The 23,157-nt window shown below is 33.2% G+C and overlaps 1 protein-coding gene across 5 annotated transcripts in view; it reads left to right on the top strand.

Moving 5' to 3' along the window:
* dac (dachshund) overlaps positions 1 to 23,157 on the top strand; it is a 159,037-nt gene that overhangs the window by 70,403 nt on the left and 65,477 nt on the right. For all 5 annotated transcript variants that reach the window (XM_035094883.1, XM_035094882.1, XM_035094881.1 and 2 more), the window contains 2 exons: positions 2,384 to 2,612; positions 5,498 to 5,557. In XM_035094883.1, coding sequence (XP_034950774.1) covers positions 2,384 to 2,612; positions 5,498 to 5,557 — 289 coding nt within the window. The remainder of the gene's footprint in view (positions 1 to 2,383; positions 2,613 to 5,497; positions 5,558 to 23,157) is intronic.

Here is a 23,157-nt window from a genome sequence, read left to right as displayed (position 1 = left end):
TATATTAATAATCATTTTTTTCTGTACAGTTGATCACGAGATCTTTTCATTTGAATATTTTTATTTTATTATTTCCATTACAAATTTTAGCGTTATAAAAATTGGCAATAACTTTATGTGAACTATATTTTAACAATTTTAATCGATAAGCATTCTTAACATACCGATTTCGTTTGCATTAGGTTTTAAATAAAGGATAGCTCTAATGGATTTAACGAGTCTGTACGGTCGCAGTTGGTGCACATAACCCGAGATGAAGAACCGAGGCTAAGTGGATAGTTTAGAGAGATTTCATTAAATCATATGGATTGGGGATAATGTATGTTATCGAGCAGAGCGTTCAAATCGCGCTCTATAAGTTGTAATAAGTCCAATTTTAAGGCCGGTCATGGGCCAGGTTTCTCAGTGGTTGTCATATGGCTTTGGAGAAATTCCCATTCGTGTACGAGCAATTGGACTGGCTGTATCACGTGGGATAATCGAAGATCACTGTGAGCAAGTGGGGCCTCTTTGTAAACCCACCACTTAGTCGTCAAACGGCCAGCCAGTTCGTCCAAAATCACTGCCATTTAGATAATTTGTAATGAATAGGCACCCTCTCTCTTTGCTGTGTCCTTTTCCCTTTTATTCTAGACCGACTGGTGCAAACGTATCACTCCCTATGTTTCTTGACTTTTTGCCAGAGAGTAGGGGAAAAATGATGCTGGTCATGTCATTTGCAGTGAGTGAGTTATGGTGGGCGTGAATTTTTTCGAATAAATCTAGTGAGACATGGCTTTTATTTACTAAAAAAGAACTTTGACTTTCAAATAAAAATGAATATAACTTTTTGCTCTCAATTATTTTTTTTCTGTTAATAATTATCAAAGATCAACAATCAAAAATAAACCTTGAATGTTAATAAACATCAAGTGTTCATATTAAATTTTTTATAACTATTTAGAAGCATTAAAATTTTATTGTTTATTAAAAATAAACTTTAGAAATCATGCTTGATTAAATATTTACTTCAATAATTTTTTTCTTTCAAAAAATTTATTTCGATGAAGTAAATAGAGTTAAATTTAAAGTAAATAGTAGCTAATATTTTTCTTCAAATTCAGTAGATTAAAATACATCAGACACTATAGCTTGCAGCTGTGCGATGAGAAAGAATGTAAATCAGGAGAGATGATCGATAGTTGTGTGTAAATATTACCAAATACTAATCTCTTATCATTACTAAAATGATTAAAGAAATTTATTCTGACATGAAAGGAAACTTTGATCAATTTGTTATCCAGAGAATTTTCAATAAAAACTTTTACCAAAATCATCTGAGATAAAGAAAGATAAAAGAAAATGACCAAAGTTAGAAAATAGCTGTGTTATCGAACAGTGATATACAATAAATCTGTGTCTCAGATTTATTTCCTGATGAAGAAAAAAGTAGAGTAACTGTCGTCATGTTGGTAGCGAGGGCGAAGGTTTGACGAATGAAGCAAGCGTGGTTTGGAATGCGAGACGAACACTTGGAGGAAAGAGATCTTGAATATGGTGGGGTAGGAAAGGAAGAAGAGTAAGCAAGAAGAGAGGACTTATCGTGGTGAAACCAACTGTTCGTGCTGGCATAACAAACGATATTCGCGAGCAAGAAAGAGTGGGAAAAAGGGGGTGAAAGAGCGTCGATGAGACTTCGTCACATCGGGGAGAAAAACGTGACGAAGCATACATTATTATTATAACATAGGGTCTTTTTTCTCCACACTGCAGCTAGAAAATACGTATTATATACATCGGATTGTAAGATTGATCACAAAGGGATTCAGCATGAGAATAAAAATTTTTATTTGAGTTAGTATAATTGATAAATATCTTTGATAATAATAATTTTTCATTCCAAACATAAACAAAATGATAGAATGATAAGAATATATTAAATGAATTAATAATTTCGGGGGATGATTAATTGCTGAAGAAGATGCGGCATGTTGGCATGAGATGAATGAATAAGTCGAGGAGTTTGGATCGCGAGCTTTAAGTTGCTGTACAAACATACGCCTGGTGAAATCAGCGTGCAGATTATGTGCAGAGACTACAGCGGAAGCCGCTCACGCTCGCACGCCGTTGTGATTGATATTTGGTTAAGCGGACAGCGATCCATCAACCCGACAAAAGCGCTCTTTATCCACGTCTACAATGTTCGCCACACGTCCCAGTTAGCTTCACTTGTGCATTCTGTAATGCAACATTTGTACTTTGTTTTCATTATCTTATTAACACCTGCTTCACTGCCTTACCCCATGCTTTTAAATTTAATTACTCATCTTAAGATTTAAAATCAAACTTTTTTTATCAATCGTGATGGAAAAATTAATTAGAATATTTTGCTTTTGTGTTCTAGATGTTTCGAGAATGGAAAAATCGCCGTTGTTAGCAAACGGTTACAACCAACCACCCACACACTTGAGTCACATGCAGTACATGCAACTTGGAGGACATCCAGGTGCAGGACATACAGCAATCCTCTCTCCTGCTAACCTTCCACATCATCTTCAAGCACAGGTGCAAGCACGAGTGGAGCAGGGACTCAAAGTTAATCCAAACATGACTAACATGGAAGCTTTAGCAAGGTTTGTATTGTTAAAATATATTTATTATTATAATAATCAATGCAAAGTTTATTAAAAAAATAATTGTTTAAAAGAACTGTTCTATGCGGAAATTACTGGTGTATTGAACAAAACTGAAGTTGAGTTCTGAAGATAAGCTTGTCTTGAAGACACCCTTTTTAAGTTGTCAACTAGCAAAGTTTAATAGCTCTGTACTTCATGAAGTTGAAAATTATAAAATTAATAATTAACTCTTATGGCTTTTGCTATTTTCTATCTATCAGTTATTGGCAAACGTCTGAAAAACTTTGCAAAGATTGTTATGACAAGATGATAATCGACTTGGGAAACCGATCGGAATAAACTAACGTGAAAATGCTCACTTTGAAGTAAACAGCTAAAAGACTGCATGATGAAGCTTTCAACTGTACCATCATGCCCCTACAATTGAATTCATACCCTCGATTTATTGCTAATGATATATATTTCGGAAATGACGAACTGCCGCAGCGGGAAACATTTTCATTAACTCTGCCTCTTTCGCACCGAGTGAATTTTCTGAGGGAGAAATGAAAGACGTGTTTTACCCTCTGGGAAAAGCTCCTCAAAGTTGCTACTTGTTCGGGCTCGTTGCTCCTTTCTAAAATTATATAACCATTATTTCTTATAATGGAGTTGCTTTTTTTTTTGCTTTAGAAAAATAAATCCATGATCGATGACACATTCGCCCAACTGTTACAATTGGATTTATTTTATTAAAGTTCTGTACCCAAGAGTATCTTGTTGAGTCATACTCGTACTACGTGGAGAAGTTAAAAGTGATATAGAAGAGTATACTCGCGAGGCCAAAAGAATACAACTTTAAGAGGATTTAAATAGACGAAGAAGCCGTGAAAAATCCTTAGGGTCTTGACACTATTTGATCTTTTCTCTTCTCCTATTTAACTTTCTTTTTCTCTTTGTTTCTAACCAAGACCGTTTACTATCCCTCCAACACAACTTACATCAGCTTGAATTACATTGAGAGGGTGTAGCTATTTTTATCGCTTTTTTCACATACTATTAACAATAAGTCACTTATAGACTTAACATCTCAACGTAATAGACCATGAATAAACAATAAATATTATATGTTAATACTAAATAATAATAATAATCATCATTAATTCGTGGAATGAAACAATGAAATTCAACTTTCTCCATTATGATTTACAATAAGTTTGGTCAAAGACGTGCCGTCATAAAGAGGCTAGGAAATGACGAGCGTCAACTTGTGGTGTGCCTTTAATGTCTTAAGTTGTGGCAACGACATTGTCGTCATAGTAATCACTTGTTCCGTTCCCCCTTGTTTGACTACTTGTATATTGCATGTGTCCAATGTCTTACACATTCGATTTACCCTTTGCCCAAGATTTCGTGGTTACAACGTCTTGGCCCTTATATAATTCGAACCACCACCTCCAAGACTATTACGAGGAATTTCCATTATCCAGAATGCAAAAGCAGCTAATTACTTGTTGACGTTGTAATCAGGAATCTAAGTGGAAGTAACCCTTCTGTATCAGCCCACAAATTTCCATCGTTGCTTAATAAAACGAGATTTTTATTACGAGATTTATGCTGTAAATGCTACCACTAAGACGAGAACAATAATTAGCAATTAATTAATATCGTTAACTATTTTTTTTTATCTCCTTACCGACACTTTAATTTTTTTTTCATTCTCTAATCTCCCATTTTTTAATTATCATTCAAAGTGATAAGTGAATAAAAACATTTAATGATATTCAATATATTTTTTTAAATGTTTTTTTTTTTTTAATAATAAGTAATTTATTAACTAGGAAGTTAATAATTTGAATTAATGAAAAAATTAAGTAGTTATTGAATAAAACCTATACTTTAATGATTAAGTGTTCAACACTAACAGAAATGTTTTTATGTTGAAAAAAATATTTAATAAACTGGTTTTAATATTTTCTAAATACAAAAACGAAATAACTAGATGCTTTATTCGATAAAATCGGTAGGTAATTAATATAAAAAAGTCAATAAAAAAGGCTAGAAGTAGATACTAATTATGACTCGTTAAATATTTAATTACATAGAAAAACAGTATTGCAAAAATATTCTCGAATGAAGTACTAGTAAAATGGAGAGAGATTCGACCAGGTAGGCACGTATATTCGTAGATACTGAGAATGAGGTGGTGCACGTTTCGCATTATGATTTCAGTGCTTTGCTTTTAATTAAAATGCAAATCTATCGCTGGTGCGCGGACGCGAGAAGAGAGATCAGGAGGTAAGACGGATTACGTCCGATGAGAGGAAGAGGGAATAAGCTATGACAAACACTAGAATAAGATTAATTCACCGTAGTCATTTATATTCTTTAGTAGACTCTAGTATTTTTTATTACTTATCACTCTAGACTTCCAAACTCTACTGATAACAAATAGAAATGGGTTTTCACTTGTTCATCTGATTAACTTTCATCAACGTCTTTCGAAATTTCTTCCTTTAAATTTTTTCTTTGCATTGAAATTATCCTGCTAATTGTTAGCTTGATTCATTACAAGTTGAATTACTGAGCTATGCGTAACGATCGGAAACGAAGTCTCTTAGTTTTTCTCTCGAGCATGAGATACATTTCTTTTTAATCAACAACTTCAAAAGCTCGTCCCTTTTCTCGTCTGATAGCCAGCAAGACTTTTGCAATTGATTCAAAAGTATTTTAAATATTAAAGTACATAATATGATGTGTATAGTCGAGTAGAAAATGTTAATCAAGTCTTTAGATATATTTACGAGTTTCTTTCATGATCCGTTAGATGATGACACTTCTTCTCGAACGATCTAAAAGAACATAATTATCTGTAACGAAATTTTTTTCTTTTCCAAATCCAGATCGGGGGTGTGGGAGAACTGCCGAGCTGCCTACGAAGACATCGTGAAGCATCTCGAAAGGTAGGAAAAAATCATTCCAACCAATAAATAAAGTTTTAATTAACTAATCAATGATATAAGAACTTTACTTAGATGCAATTAAACCTTTAGGATGAATGATAAAAAATAAGTAGTGACATGAATTCTTGATAATCATCAGTGTTGTGATGTTGAGGACAACATTTAGATATTAAAATAAAAAATATGACAATTAATGAGACAGAAAAGAAGTGAAATAAAACTACAGCCAAATGCAAATGGCTTTTTGCCAATTTACAGGCGAAATAAATTAGCGATTAATCTTTGCTGATCGAATTTTCACGATACGTGATAGTCTCATAATTCCCAATTAACCGAAAAATGGCTTGTATCCGGATAGATGTAAAAAATGTGAAACGTATCGAACATGCGATCGCAAACGCATCAAACCGCGTTGCATTTCCGATAAATCAGTATTACCGTCAACATCGAGTTTCCGGGCATGTGACGGGTTGATTCCTCGCTTGACGCGGTAATGCCAACATGATTTGTACGGTTGGTGCATCCTCTCTTCCCTCTCAATCTCACTGATCTCATCGCTTCACTCTCTAACCACCGCGACCGCTTGCACGAGTGCCCACACCAACCCCTCCTAGGATGGTGCGACGTTCTGCTGGGTATACTCTCACGTCTACCACGAGGTTTCCCCGGTGATCCTAACCACTTGTCACTTCACGCGACGCAGATCATCGTCGCGACATTCCCGTTCATCATTTAGGGATTAAATTATTCGACTGTCGCAGAATACTCTCGGTAGCAAAAGGGCTTATCTCACACCACTTGCGACTACTGTAGTAGGCTTGTTCTAAATCATATCTACATTTACATTTCACACACTAGCTTGATTAGTGATTGTAATTAATTTATTTATAAAAATTTACTATTTATTATTCAAGTGGTTTTTAAATAATCAGACCTTTTTTTATTATAGTATCGATTATCAATTATTTTATACACTCATTATGGAGTTAATCATTTATTTAATAATAAAATAGTGATTAAAAATTTATTGAAAGTATTTTATAATATTTCTTAACAATAGACAGTCATAATTTATTAGATATTGATTAAATTAGTCGGTAAATTTATTGTATCAAGAATAAAATAATGCAATGATTAAATATTAATTTTTATAATTAACAACAATTAGATTGATTGTTTTATTAAATAACTACTCTAGTAGCAATGAATTATGGTCACACATGGGCTTGATTACGTTTTCCTACAATATACTGTAATACTACTACCCTATTACTACCGCTTTGCTACCCTTCAGCTAGTGTTTCGTTCTTCAATGACAAAATAATCATTTGAGGAACACTTTCAGATAAAAAAAAAATTGAGTAAATAAAATGTATTAAATATTTAAAAAATATTTTTTTCTTTAATTATGCTTTAAACAATATGTGATTATACATGAGATCATAATATACTCCAAAAAGGTCAGCCAAAATAAATAACAATAAAACATTTAAAAATAAATCAATAATCCAAAGTTGGCGAATAATTTTAGCATGTGATTGACGCGAAATTGGCGACTTTTTCAATCGTGGAAAAATTTGTTGTGAAATATAAAAGGGATTTGCGAGTGAGGGTTGCAAATTTCGATAAGGCATAGTATAATGCAGGGGTTGGAATCGACACTTGGTCGTTCAAAACGTAATTTCCAATTCAAAGCCAATGACCACTGGTAACCCTCTCGTGGACTTTCTCTGTCTCACGTTTAGGTGAGTTTCCCTCATCCATATATACACTACAACAACCATACAAGTATAGTTTTGTGACACCCTTTCTCTTTTGCCCCATCGCTTACTCTCTATTTGCTTTGCGCGGCCAGGCTACGTCAACCGGACAAACGCGTATTGTGATTTCAGCCTTTGACTCGGACCATTCGAGGTCTCAGTTCGATGAATCGAACGGGACAGGCAGTACAGGAGGCCAGTGAATATTCATGGCAAGTAGCCCTAGACGAAATCGGACTTGTTGCGACTGACACTGATGTAAACCTTTGTTTATTCCCAACTTGCCTTTACCTTCACCCTGACTCAGTGCCCGCGAGTATTTAACTTACAGTTTAATTCTGATTAATCGTTCGCCCTTCGCGCTTTGGGTTATTAATTGTTTGTCCTTTTGATTTTACATGCTTCCGAGGATTGTACCCCTTTTCCCTTTCTCTGTCTCACTCTCGCGGCCGCTTTAATCCAGATGATTTGTTTATGCTAATCCATTTGGAACATCCAATCCCAACTAAACAGACTTGACTTGTTATTTACGAGTTCTCTTCAATCCTCTTCAAAGAAAGAAACTTATTCCATTTTTATTACACTCAATAAAATCTCTTAAATCTTCAGGATTTATTTTCAAATTAATTTACTAGAACTAATTGTTTTTTATTTTTACTTTTTTTTTTATTAATTTATTGTTATTTAATTGGATATACTTTGAATGATTAATTGTTCATTTGAGTGCAGTCGCCATTTTATTTAAAATTTATCATCAGTTTTTTTTATTTATATAACAACGTCAGATGATTTGTTTCAATTGATAAAATCATGTAGCACATAGACGTTCTCCCTATATATTCTATTAACCGGCTTTATATTTCACTTGTGCTTACGTTTCTGTCACGCAATATCATTATGCTCTGTAATAATATTACTACCTTCTGACTTGTAGATTTTTCAATGCCTATTATAAATAAATTTTTCCCTTTTATCTGAATTTAATAATATATGGGAATTATTATTTATTTATTTAAGAAATAAAATTATTTTCATATAAATTATCTTTTGTGTTCAGATAATTTAATCACTGAATAATTATTTACGAATAAAAAATCATTATTTTATGCATTGTAAAATGTTATTTATCTTCAATTAATCTTCTACTTGAGGAAAAGTATTTTCTATGAGTTTCAAACACGCATATGTATTAATTTATTAAAAGTAATTAGACATTTTTATTATCGTTTGAAGTGTTCTCTTTGTTTATTTTCGATACTTAGAGTTGTTGTTTGTTAATTTATTGTTTGAAAAAATAACAAAGTGTAATTAATTATAGCTGATGAGCTGAAAATTGTATGGAATATGGAGTTTTAAAGGGAGAATGAAATTTTAAACTTTTGATAAAATGACTTGAAGACGTTATTATTAATAAAGTTAACTTGGAAATTTTCGTGAAAAGGTAGCATTTGACTCAATGTATATACCTACTCTAAGGTCTGATGTGAACTCGCAGCCTCAATAAAGTAATATTAATGGTTCTGGTGTAGCAATAGAAAGCAGCTAGTATCAATGTGCCGAGGGCACACTGCTAATGTCGACTTCCTGGCTTTAAAACTACCCAGTCATTGTAGCATAATTCACGCGCATTGTCGTATACCCCCGGCTATCGTCGACTCTTCGCCCTCCCTTTGATGCTTCTTATCAGCTCTTTCACCCTTCGACCTCTAGATGTTTTCCATCTCTCTCAGTCGTGTTTCCAAGATGTCATTAATTACACTGACGGCGACGTCTTATCGGGAAAGACATCTGCTGGAAAATAATATTCATAAAGTTGAGCCTTCTTTCCCTTGACTGCTTGTTCGACTGGAGCTAAAGCTTTAAACATATTTAGTAGCCCAGAAACAAGAAAAATGCAGATAGCGACGTGATGGAATTTGGGGAAACTGTCATAGTGAAACAACGCATTAAAAAGATTTCATTACTCTGTAAACATTTTTTTTCTTCATTCGTTTACATAAAATATATCAACAGTTTTCAATGCTTTTATTAAAAATAAAGAACTCAATAATTATAAAAATAAATAGTTTATAATTGGAAATAATAGTTGAGTAAAAATTACTTCAAAAAATTGGATTCAATTAATTTGGAGTAATTTATGTGTCTTTTGGAGTAAATATCTTTTATAAATTATTATTATCAATCGAAAAAAAATTTTAGAAAACATAATGATATAAATTCATGACGACTTTCTACTGTTTTTCTTTTCATTTATCATTAATGACCATAAAAAGCATTGGTTTGAGCATGAAAACCTTTCATAACCGTGAATTTATAGTTTTTTTTTTCCTATTAGCAGCTATTATGTCCATTGATAAACTCGTTAGGTTAATTCGTTGTGATAGTTGTGAGGCAATAAAGTAATGAAAAAATTAAGAATCGTGTAGAAAGGCTGATTATATTCATCGATTAATATATAGATAATGTGTTAACTATCGGTCTCAACTACTAATTGCGTTCAAACGAACTGTCGGCACTGAAGCGCTTGAGCACACACTGTAGACGATACATGTGCATACATATGATTAAATACGTACATAGCAATGCAGGGAAATGTGTATACGTGCATGGTCAGTAGAGCTGGGACGTTATGATTAATACTGCAGCTTTAACTTGTCAGTAGACTTTGTGATATCTGATAATTAACAATGCACAGCCTTACGAAATTTACAGTTGATCAGATTAAAGTTTGTGAGTTTTTAATTATTAACAATTGACTTATTTTTTAGCGAATTAAAACAATTAATTTGTCACTGGGTTGAATAGTATGGTTGATAGATGATTTAGTGCTTTTGTTATAGAATGGTTGAATGATTATAAATTTTTGAAGTAAGTCGTTTGCGTGATCAAGAATATCATCGTAGGTAGAAAAACAAAACGAATCTGAGATCAGAAAAAATTATATAAATATTTTATAGTTTAGAGAAGGGCAACACAATCAATTTTAGTAGATCCTTTCTGAGAATCAATTATGATTATTGGCATCGATCCTCGTTGATAGATCCCTCTTTGTTAAATTTTTCAGTCGAATAATCGCTTCAACGTGAATTAAATTGCGTCAAGGGTCAAGTCGAGACGAATAAATTTAGCAAATTTTTTAGAGATCCGCAAATTTGCGTGGCCTATTTTTTGACAAGTTTCGATTTTGAGTAATCTTTTTCGAAAGTTTATAAATATACATTAGAAATGATTTATTTCAACGTAATAATTACAGACAATAAATAATTCTACTCCTATTATAAAAATATCCTTATTTTTAACAATTTAATTAATTTACTATATTTACAACGAAATATCTCATTTTCAATATTTCTAATATTTTTTATATTTTATTATGATTTTTTTTTCACTTTATTATGTTTGGAAATAAATTGTAGACGTTGTATGATGGAATTAACAGAGGGATAACGTGAATAAACCCGTTAAAAATAATTTTTACGGATCATTAAGAGACTTCTGTCAATCAATTGAGACGAAATAAAGTAGCAAAGAGTGTAAGTACACGTCATAAGAAGTAGTAGACAATAAAAAAGAGGAAGAGAGTTACCGGAGGGCGTGTTGTAGTAGGGTGCATTATTAGAAGACGTCAGAGTATAACGAGGTGCCGAGCAAACTTGGCACGCGACAAAGCGGCTTCCTGATGCAATAATCGGGTAAGACCCAGTTTCAATAGTGATGCATTTGTGTAGGTGACAAAATGATGATTAATTAAAAACATAATTAGTCGTGCTGTAATTGTGTAAGTTTAGTATAATGTATTATATACGATTAAACGTCATATATGCATCTAAATGTACATAACAGTACGTTCAAGTATTCCTGGCAACGCCTATCGTACGTTAATGAAGCATGAAATTGTCGACACGTCTTCACTCTTTACTTACAAGTCTTGTTAATTTTTCGTATGATCAATATTGTAGTCTCTTTCCTCTCTTGGCTCATTAATTTTTATTTTTTTTTCACTTGATGTAGATTCCATTTAGTCAATTAGAATTTTCTTTGAACAAGTTTCCATGTCGTAAAAACTTGCAGAAACTTTTTTTCTGCATCAGTTATTTATAAAATAATTTTTCATCGTTTTTATTCATTTTTAAAAAATTTATTTCATCAATAAAAATTAATTCCATCAGGAAAATAATAGCATTATTTATTTTTATTTTAAAAATACATTTAACAAGGATTTTAAATTTATTATAAAAATTTTATTATACTGTTTTCATTGTTAAATAAAAAAAAAAAATAGATAGTTTATAGCAAACAGTTTGAAGTCATGAGTAGTTATTTTCCAGGAAATATTACCAAGAAGGGAAGCTTTGTCCGCAAATATTGTGTGAGAGCGTGTTAAGATAGAATTTAATTACAGAAATGTCGCGGATCCCTGTAAATCAGCCCCGAAAACAAATACCAACTACCGCGAGAGCACAATAGTTGTTGGCTGTTGCTCATTTTACCTTTTCTCTCCTGATTCAAGGAGACGTAAGGTGTATGTTAGTATTGTGGTAGCTAAGATATATTGTTATTAAATGGTTTCCTTCGACACACACCATACACGCTAGTATATTACATACGAGGTCAAGAGAAGAAACACTCTCCTACTGTTTTCCCATCGTCTGCAGCTAGAAACCTGGAGCCAACACTTATTTATATTCGTGTGACATGCAATTCTCTCTCATTATTATTATACCCTAGCTCTTCTTCTTCTTCTTCTTCTTCTTCTTGAATATAATCTTCAAATAACTTCATTAACATCTTCCATCAAAATTTTTTGCAAACCATTTTCCAACAAGATAAAAACGAAAATAATTATCGTAATAAGTTATATGAAAGGGTAATTATTAAATTATTTGCGTAATACGAGATAATTGATCCTTTAAAAGACTACAATATTTATTAGAGGAAGAGTAAGAAAAAATTTGCGTTGAGAGCAGATTGTCAGGATCGTGGGATCTGTGGCCTCAGGGGCTAAAGTGCGTATTTGTTAAAGGGTCGTTGATAACACGCGACCGCGAGTGAATATGCTGGACGCACCTATGACCTGGAAGCATGAGGTGGAAGAGCACATTCAGGGAGGGAATCGACATGGGTGGGTATACACATGGGATCTCTGATGCTATCCTACATGAAACACAGCGTTTCGAGCTGCACAAACGTGGTCTCGGACACCGCAAATATTAGTTCATTATCAAAAGTGCCAGTGAAACCCTTACCATCCTCGCACTCTCTCCACTTCTCCATTGCTCTTTTGGTGGTCAATTCTTCTTTCCATTATATACATTTGATATCAATTCTCCCCATTCATGGAAATATTTGGTTGGGTATATTTAACCATGATGTTTCCTGATTTTTTCAATTAACTTCTCCTGTTTCTGTATTTGTTTTTTCATTTCACTCCAATCTTACTGTACATTTCGGAAGTGCTCATATGACATTAATAGCCTTTCAACAATATTCATTCATTATCAGAATATTTTTATTGCCATTTTTTTATTAATAAATCTAACAAGTGTATTTAAAAATAATGAATTTTTATTTTTAAACATTTCAGTTAATAACAATAAATAGTCATTATTATTTTAATTAATTTAATGTTTTTTGAGGCAACATATCTTTTTTTTCTTAACTGTTAAATGACAGAGGATGATTAGGTTTAAGAGATGAATCCATTGCTGTAGGTAATTATTGATATTCATTGATAATAAATTTTCCAGTTAAATAACTTTTAATTAAAACGACTGAATCAATTGTTTAGCTATGATACGACAAAATTTTAGATTGAATTTTCTCTCGACTTAGTCATTAATAAAAGAAGATTTTTATGATGTTGGTGAAAGGAAAATTAAAAAAAAAAAGTTCTGATACTGACAAAAGCCTTGGAGGGTGACTAAGTTGGTGTGACAAATGACATATCACTGAAGGTATAGTTTGTTTGGTCACTCTAGAAGAGAGTAATCGTTTTCCAATTGAAACCTCGTTCTATTTATCATGATTCTAAAAATGTTTCTGACACCTCTGGCGTCTCGATTATGCCATTGGAAAGTGTAAAGAAATGGAGTGAATTTCTTTGGACTCTGATAGCTGGTGAAAGAGAATATATAAGAATTGAAATTTAAATAATATTATTCCAGTTTGAAAGTTATAGAGGAACATATAGAGCTATCTAGACTCAGTGACACTCTTTTGCAGACTTGCAAGCAGCACCAACCAAGTATTACTACGGTGCTCATAAATCGCCAGAGCACAGAAAATCTACAATTCTAAAGCTTTCCATAAAACACTCGACAAAACGCTTCGCGTGCACTTTTCAGTCTGCTTCGTATTCTATCGACATACACATATGCCCCCCTTCATCTTTCTCTCTGTCTCTCGTTCTCCTGATTCACTGATGAAATATGTAAAACCATCGTGACCTCTTCAATTTACATAGCCTCGGTATATTTCTCGTGAGTGCTCACAACTAATGAAATAAAGTAAAACCAACTCGACGAATGATTTAATCTTTAGCTTATTGCTCGATAATATTTAAATGTGGTTGATGTAAATCAACAAATGGTTACACCAAAGCGGCAAAGAAAATAAAACACACATGTCTCAGAGGGAAAAAATGAATAGGAGACTTAATCATCTGATGAAAGCTAACATGAGATGACACCAAGTTTACACGTATATGTATCATACTGTAAAAATATTCTTAAAAGTGTTTCCAAATCAATCTCTTCAATCTTTCTATTTTTATTTCTTCACTAAATTCCATTTTGCGATAGGGTTTATGCATTGATGGTATTTTGGAGCAAACTGAACAAACAAGCATCAATAAAAGTACACAGTGAACAAAGTAGCAGAGAATAAGAGAAGAGGGATTGACTAGAGAAGTACATCTGGAAGTGTGGACCATCAGTCACGACGCATCTGTGGATTGAGTTGGCTTGCTCCCACAACGTCTTTTTTATTCCCTCTCGGTTATTTTTTCTTCATTTTATCCTCTAGTATATATACTTTTATCTTTCTCCTTCGCAGTTACACTCTTTATCCGTGATATGTAACACCAAGCCAAAGTTTGATCCTCGTCACCCTTCTTCTCTCATGTGATATAGCCAAAAACCATTTGTCATATCGCAGTGGTTTAAATTTGTTTTTTCTCTCTTAAAATAAACGAGTTCGAATGACTTTCTAGCTTAAGTGGTCGATGGGTAGCACCACAACGATAGTAGCAAATAAAAAAAAAAAATGAAATAAATTTGATATCTCAGAGCAATCTTGACGTATGGATATTTGTAAAATAGCCGAGGGGATGTAGCTAATTGGTAATGTAGGCTGGACTGAGCATATTTGCAAACATACAGCCACGACGTCACATTCCTCTCGGACATGAATGTCTGGTCTCATTCGAAGCAGGTGCATTATTTCAGAGACTATTTTATGAGGATTTTATTGGTGGCCCCCGGTGTTCAGCGGTCGTATTTAACATTTTATCCTGTCTTCTCTTAACCATCATTACGCCCTATGTCAGTTTGAATCGTGGATTTTATTTCGCATTTATGTGTGTGGTAGAAAGTACAAGAGTTAAGAGAAAAAAAGATTTTTGTATTATATATTCGTGTGATCGCTTCATAAAAGTCGTCTGGCACATTTGTTTCACCATATTATTGCCAGAACGTCTGTGGATATTATTTTATTAGCGTCTGAATCATAAACGAAAAATGGGATTACCTGGAGTACTTGTGTGTCATAGCTAGCTATGAGAATTCTCTTTTCGGTCTTCTTCATTTTTAAATATTTATTATCTTTTATTAATCATATAAAAATCATTCTAAATAATATTTTTTCATTATTTTTTTCGATTAAAAGTAATATTATATTTTTGTTTTACATTAAATTTGAATAATTTTGCTTGTTTTGGAATAATTTCGATGCTTCTAACTACTGTAGCGATTATTTATCCTGTTTTGAATATTTTATAATACTGTTTAAATTAAAATTGCAAAAGATGTTGGAAAAAAAATATCTCAAAGCAAAAATGGATTTTGAATAAATTCACTAAAACCCATAGGGCAATTCTTGCATAAAAATTCATTTTCTTTATTCCTTTGTAGACTGTCAAGTGTAAATAATTTAATTGACAAAAGAAAAAAAAAGCAATTTGAATGTTCTTTAAAGAAATAAAAGAGTCATACGAAATTGTTCTGGCAAATCTTATTGCAATATGTAAAATTTCAAGAAGGGAACTCATCCTACAACTTCATGTCTCGTGACACAAGTCATCGGGTAGATCGTAAAATTAAGGGAGCTACTTATCCAGAAGTGGAAAGGGAGAACCTAAATGTTCTGTTGAAGAAAGTGACGTTCAAAGTCGCAGCTGGCACGTCGCGAAATTACGATGTGGTGCACGAAATGGAGGAAGTAGAAGAGATAAAAAGAAATGTCCCTGACAAATGACAGTAACTTTTATTATTTTAGATGTCATCCATTGGTATGAACTTTTAGGTGTGTGACATGGTGTTTTACATATTTTTCAAAGACATCAAGAAGTTACTTGGGTACATTGGTGTAGGGTGAATGTACCTTTTGATAAATGACCTTGATTTTTTTTTATTTATTTCAGCAGGTTGTTCATTTTTTAACTTTTAACCAAAACTTTCGTTATTATTCAACAATTTTATTTTAAATTCTATTTTTTTCAATTAATTTCAACTTATTTAAGTAATTTTTCTTTACTTATAAAGTTCATTATAATTGAATTTTCATTAAAAACAGTCAAGTTTAAAAGCTTTTAGTCTTTTATTTATTCTATTTTTGTTAAATAAACAGTTTCAAATGAATATAATAAATAATTTGGTACGATATTCCATCTGTAAATTGATTGCCTGCCACTTGCACACATCAAAACAAACATCAACAATTGTTTTTCTATAAATTTACTGCCATCAAATAAAATAACAGTTCCTTTGAAAAATCATTTTCCTGCATTTTACATTTACTGAAAGTCATTCACTCACAAATCTCTATTTAAAAAAATCTTTTAATTAATCCATTTTAGTAAATTTATATGCCACATGCAAATGATTACAAAACAAATGCATTCCACATGAAACTATTAGTCCTTTGTTGTTCATAACAACCCAGCAGAAATTTTAAACTTGTAGTAATGAACAAAAAATGTCGTACAAATTAAAATTGTGTTTGACATTTTAAATGCACCTGACAGAACTACAGAGACTTTATGTGACTAACAAAAGGAATAAAGAACATGAGTAGTTAGGGGTTTGACAACCCTATAGACTTCAACCCTCTTTGGATCGCTAAATATTTCATTTTGTATCCCTCTAAACATTTAATTTCAGCTCAGGTGTACCTGTATCGCCAACTCTTCTTCACTCTAGAAACTTGTTCGCATTTGCGAATGTAGTAGGGATGCATATAGGGTGACACGTGTTAGAGGGATAGAATGGGATACATACAACAACACGATGATGATTTTATAATTTTTCAAATCTTTATTTCCCTCATTTATTGGCTAATAAAATCTTTGATTACTTTCATTTCATTTACCATTAAAAATAGCAGTCATTAAATAATTTTTACTGTTTATTACGACAAATGGATTTATTATCTCTCTTTGAACAGAGCAGCTGCACAGGAGGAAACTGAAATGGAACCATAAAAAAAATGATAAAGGCAAAAGAAATGTATATATATCAAAGTTATATGTACATACTTAGGAGCTTGTTCGGAATATTAAATTCACGTGGAATTCAAAACTTTTCAACGGAGTATTATAGTCTGCTATCGGCCAAGATGATGTAGTACTAAAGTTAGGAAGGCTCTCGGAAGTCGCCCCAAGTCTTATTCGCTTACTTCTTCTAATGCTTCTCATTGCCATATTTGCCATTTCATTTTTTCGCAGTCCACATAGCTAAGAAGGTAGCGATCTTTTATTATTAGCGCAGGATTTGGGTCCAGACAATGAAACGAAAAGGAACGGAATATGATATTGTAGTGAGCTTTCTCTTCTGATACCTAGGAAAGGGAACAACGCCATTGTCGGTCTCTTTGAATTTTAAAGTCAACGATCGATACAGCTCAAGGGATGCGCCTTTAGCCGCGTACTACCCCACCTCTTTTTACCATGCCCCTTTTTCTCATCCCTACCACTTTGTCCCGCGATTTACAATCTTCCACCAGCTTTTCTCATCTCACTCCTATTTGTTTGGGACCCCGAGGTCTCACGCCACGTTGGAAATACTTTTCGGTATCGTTTTCCGTTTGAATTCATTCCTTCCGAGGATCAAATTGAAATTTTGGTCATCGTCATATGAGTGACCCTTGGCCAAATGATTTTTGTTCGGCCTTGAGGGTTGTAACACCCTTCCTCGGGGTGTTAGAGAATCGGAGTGGAGTAAAACGTCACCAAATTGTCTGCTGTAATGATAAATTACGCCTTTGGCCCAGGGAGAGAAACTGAGGCTCACGCACAGGGAATCAAATTGCAATTTGTTATTTGTAATTCCAAGTGTCGCTTAATATACTACCCCTTGGCACATTCTCTTTCACTTTTCCCTGAGCGAGAGGGTTAGAAATTAACTGAAGGTTGATGAGAAGGTGAGAAAGAGGTAGGATAGTGAGGATATGAAGTAACAACGAGGGTGAATGAGAGAAAAATGAGGAAACAGAGGGTGGCCACGTTAAAAGCTCTACAATGCGTGTATTTTATTTCATTAATTCACCATCCGTATTTTTAAGTGCCGTGAAACGTGTGATGCTGTCGTTCTTTTATGATATAACATATCTCTTGGTGTGAGGAATAGCTACCCCGTTAAATTTACAAAGAAGACATCGAAAAAATACCAATTTCATTTCGACTATTCAATTTTCTAGAAAAATAACGTTTCTTCGCTTGCAAAATATTATCGAAACTCTCTTGTGGGGGATTGGGGTTGAGAGGTGTTGGGAAAAGAATAAGTTCGATCAGTCAGAGGGTGGCAGTTACCGGTACGGTTATGGTTTTCGGAAGCGTCGTCGAATCTTATTCTTGCGCAAACCTGATAAGAGAGTTTAGAAAAGTGTCTACACAAAAATGGATAGGAAAAAGGTGGAAGCTTTGATATATATTCATGTGCATACGCATTTTCATTATGGAGTTATTCGTGTATATCATAACAGTTGATAGAAGAAAAATTTTTTTTTTGCCCTTAAAAAAGTTACTGCTCAATTTTTATCATTCAATCAATTAACTTTCAGTTATAATTGTTTTACTTAATGAAATTAATACCCAACTCTTTTTATAATTTATTTAATCATTTCCATAGAGTCGTATTCTATTTTTTTATTTCAACTAAGTATTTTAAAATAAAAATTAAATTTTTTTCCAATGCTACTATGAGCTTATTATTCATCAAAGACAATTTAATGATTTATTAATTGAAATAAAACATGAGCATTCAGTATGGAATAATAATTAGGTATTTCTTTTCAAACAATTTAATTTTTAAAAAATTACATGCCACTTGAGTAATTGTATTTCGATTAATATTGATATGCAAATTGACTTGAAAAAGAAAAGCATAAACCATTGAACAAAATAATATTAATCGTAACACAATGACAAGTGTTACTTTTTAAAATTGAAAGTGTATATAAAAGCTAGATGTTTTAAAGAAACAAAGATCGGTTGCACTAGCTAGAGGGTATATTTTTCTTCAATCTGCACTTTACAGTGATGGTAAGGGGGTAGTGTAGAGGGTAGTTTGAGTTTATTTGCGTTTTGCCTGGCGGCTGAGCATTCGGGCAACAATTGTCGAGGGAGAGAGAGCGAGAGAGAGTGATTGAACATGAGAGACTTATCGTCAATGTTCAACCCCTAAGCACACGAGTCAAACCAACCCCCCTTACTCTCTAAGCATCTACGCATCCCTTAGGCCTGAGGGGTATGAAAAGGGGTAAATCGAAATGGAATTATTCATAGCATGCGTGCATACCTAACTTACTGTTGTATTCTAGATCAATAACTCCGAAAAACAAAAAAAAAATAATTAAATTACTAAGAAGAGTAAAATTCATAAAAAATTGTTCAATAGCTTTCTGCTTTGGACATGAAGAAAGTAATAAAGAAGCAAAATCGTAAAAAAAATCTTCAAGAATGGGATTGGGGGTGAAATGTTGAGTGACTTTCGATGGAAGAGATCAAGACTCGATCCCTATGAACCACGATAAGCCACCTCGTGTCTTCCTTTTTTTTCGGTCTCTTCTCTGGGTCCCTTGGGCTCTATAACGACCATCGATAGTCCTTAATCGAATCATCCACGTACTCACCACAATGCTGGAAAGTGATTTTTATTTTCTCCTGATTCTGATTTATATTCGAATACACTTTCTCCCGCATTGTAGAAAATTTAAACTGCACATCATCGACTTATCCAGTCACAGTGTGGTTTACATTTCGACATTGGGTACAGAAGAACCGTGAGGTAGAGGGTGCGGTAGGGTCGTAGAAATAGAAAGGGGTCGTGTTATCTCTCCGTTACGCGTTTTCAGGCATATGCCAGTGAGAGAAGGGGAATGGCAATGTGACGAAAAGAAGTAAAAAAAAAAAGAACCTCATAATTTTCAGATTTATGTACAAATGTTTCTCGAAAGTCATGGACACGCGCTACGATTTCTATCATAAAGTCAGTGGAGATTGAAAAATGTTTTTTGCTTCTCTGAAAGCTTTATAAGGGTGGATAAGACTTGACTACATCTTTTGGATCTATTATCTCACCATGACCGTGTATTTTGTGATGTCCCTTTTACTATTCCAAGCATCAGAGCATCACAGGAGATACACAATACATCTACCACACAGTATTTCATAATTCAAACCCTTTCTAGCTCCAACTAAATATCTAGACAATTTCGTTTCCCATCCCTCGGTAGATGTATACATATCAGAGCTGAGAAAGGACTCAAAAGTACCCCTGCAAAATTTAGATCATCAAAACGAGCAGTATTTGAAAAGGGGAAAGCAAAGTCATAAGGAAAAGTGTCATTTTCTCTTAAATGACTTGATATTTTCCTCTCTAATCTCTAGTAAAATCTCGCATTGTCTTTCTAAGCGTGTGGAAAGTCGATTTTAACTCTTGTTATCGCTAGTATTAGCTAAGAAAACAATTTAGTTCAATAAACGTATCCCAGGCGAATCGCCGTCATCTAATTAAACCGCTGTCGCTCGACGAAACATAAACTTGGGGGTTAACGTCTTAGCTGTATCTCGACTTAATCCACCAACTGTACATTCGACTTTGTATCTTGGTTGGTTATAAGATAGAAGGAGCGAAAAGACGAATAAACGGAACTCAGGGAGTCTCATTTCCTGTCCATGGGGGTTCCGTTGGGGGATGCATAATTAGCTGCATCACAGTGTAGAAACGAGGGAAAAAGCAGATCGATTATTCGTTAAACTTCAAACAGCGATACAATGAATTAGAGAAGTAGACGGAAGGAAGATGTAGGAAAAGAAATATGTAAAGAGGTCAAAAGGGGATGTCTAATTATTTCGTCCAATATCATCATAAGTCGTGACTTGTTTTCTGACTTCTTCTCTTCAGCAGATAAAATAATTGAACGTTATTCGGCATAATTGAAGACTCTCCATTCAGATTTTTTTCCTTTTCATACAACTTTCACCTTCTCAAAATGATCAAACGTGACTACGCTTTTTTGAACTTCCGTTTTGCTAGTTTTCTACATCTTTCTATCGTTGTTTATTTACACAACACCCCTGGTGGCGCAGGAAACGCTCCTAAAAGATCGAGCTTAGGATCGGATGTAACATCCGCGAAATTAATCTCAATCGTCTGCTGTGCCGGGTGCAAGATCATTTATCAGCGACTTGTTACCCCCAGGGAAGCGCGAGCTTCCTTCTCTTTTGGATTGATATGAAGCTGCGTAGTTGGTGTATGATTGTGTCATGACTGCTGCTTGGATCTATTAGTCAAGGTAGCGATGGGGAGAAGTTGATGAAAGAAGGATCTTTAAGTCTATTTGAGATTGTTGAAGGTCTTGGATCTGTGTTAGCATTTTTATTGCTTCTAAAAAATTTTTTTTGAGCTTATCACTCAACATCCCGCAATCACGAAATTTATCAACAAAATAAATCAATGGTAAACAATAATTTATTTAAACTATTGAAAATAAAATTTTTTTTTAATTACTTTCTTTAAAACAATATATTTGAATTACGAATAATAATGATTTGTTTATGAAGGAGGAAAGAAAATTAATTATATTTAATCATTTAAAAGTCATTAATTAAATTTAATTTATTTAAAATAAATAAATAACATTTTTCTGCACCGCTTGCAATGTTTTATTCATGTTGTGATTTTTTTTGTCAAGTTTCAAATTTTTTTATTGTAACCTAAGAGACGATTCAGTAAAAATGGTTTTCCTCGCAAAAGTTCATTACCCTTTTTCCAAGAAATTCAAACAACAAAATTTCATTGTCCGAAACATCTTATTTCTTCCTTGGTCTTATCGACATCAATGGAATCCTAGGCATCTACTGATTGAATCTTCGAACCCCTCGAACCATCTGCTCGATTCTCCATCTTTTTGGCTACTGACCAATTTGATAAATGTTCTGAACGTGTTGGATAATATTTTCAATATCCGTAAGTGAATTTATTCCTTCAAGACATTGTCAAAGAGAACTTGAGTAATTTGATATTTCATTTGCTTGTCTTCCATGTACAATTATAAAGTATGAGATGAAGTATAAAGAACTGGAAGAATGACAGAACACTCTTCTTTGCATCAAATGACACTTTCATGGAATTTCCTTTACTGGATCGTGTTACTGGTCCGTTTGCAGACTCACCCTTTCCCTCATTCCTTTAGTCTACTTCGTGGCTGTTTATTATTCCCTCTCGTAAGTTTCTTCCAGCTCGGATATTAATGATACTGGAGACTGCTCTTGGGCTCCTAATGAGGAGGATATTGTTTCAGACAAAGCTAAAAATTCCTTTGTGTATTGCAATCTATTAATTAAAGTCAACGATTAATTATTATCAACAATTATTTATGAGCACATAAAAAAAGAACTTTTTTTGTTACCAAAATATTTGGATACGTTTCACTTTGGTTTACATTTTCGTTCAATTTCTCGCCACCCAACAAATTTATTGGAAATGCCTGTAGGCATGTCCTACGATCTAAAAAGCATAACTCTCTCTGGTATTCATGAACACAAGTCCTTTGTTCTCTCGATATTACAATTGTTGTCATCATTATCGCAGCTCGTTGAGGGAGAGCAAAAGTCGAGAAAATTTTCACAAATGATATATATCGTTATAGACCAAAGGGATACAGGGAAATATTTTATATATAAATATAAATTGTGATGGCAAGTTATTACATGTCTGTTCTTCTGATGCTTCTCATGACGATCCTTCGTGATGTTTTAATTTTTTATTTTATGACATGCATCTACCTCCAAATAAGCACGTTATAACTTTATTAAAATTAAAAGTAGACTTCAACGTTATGATTATCTTTATTTTTACATATTTTTATTTATTGATAGTAATTGCAGCTCTTTTTTCAATTTTTTCATTGCAATTTAAATATAAAATTAAAATGGAGTGCATTTTACCATAATAATAATTATTATTTCATTAATTACATAAAATGAAATGTATCAAGCTTCTGATGTTCATCAGAAGTATCTTTAATCATCATTAAAAATTCTCAGGATGTACTTTTTATTTTTATTTATTAATTAAATTTTAAAAAAATAATTTTTATTAGGGGTAAGTTGTTTTTTATTGC

Source organism: Chelonus insularis, unplaced genomic scaffold (assembly GCF_013357705.1).
Source record: "Chelonus insularis isolate UGA/USDA-ARS -01 unplaced genomic scaffold, ASM1335770v1 scaffold_714_pilon, whole genome shotgun sequence".
Classification (NCBI taxonomy): Eukaryota; Metazoa; Arthropoda; class Insecta; order Hymenoptera; family Braconidae; genus Chelonus; species Chelonus insularis.
Note: the sequence above shows the minus strand (reverse complement) of the source record. Positions and strands in the feature narration are given on the sequence as shown.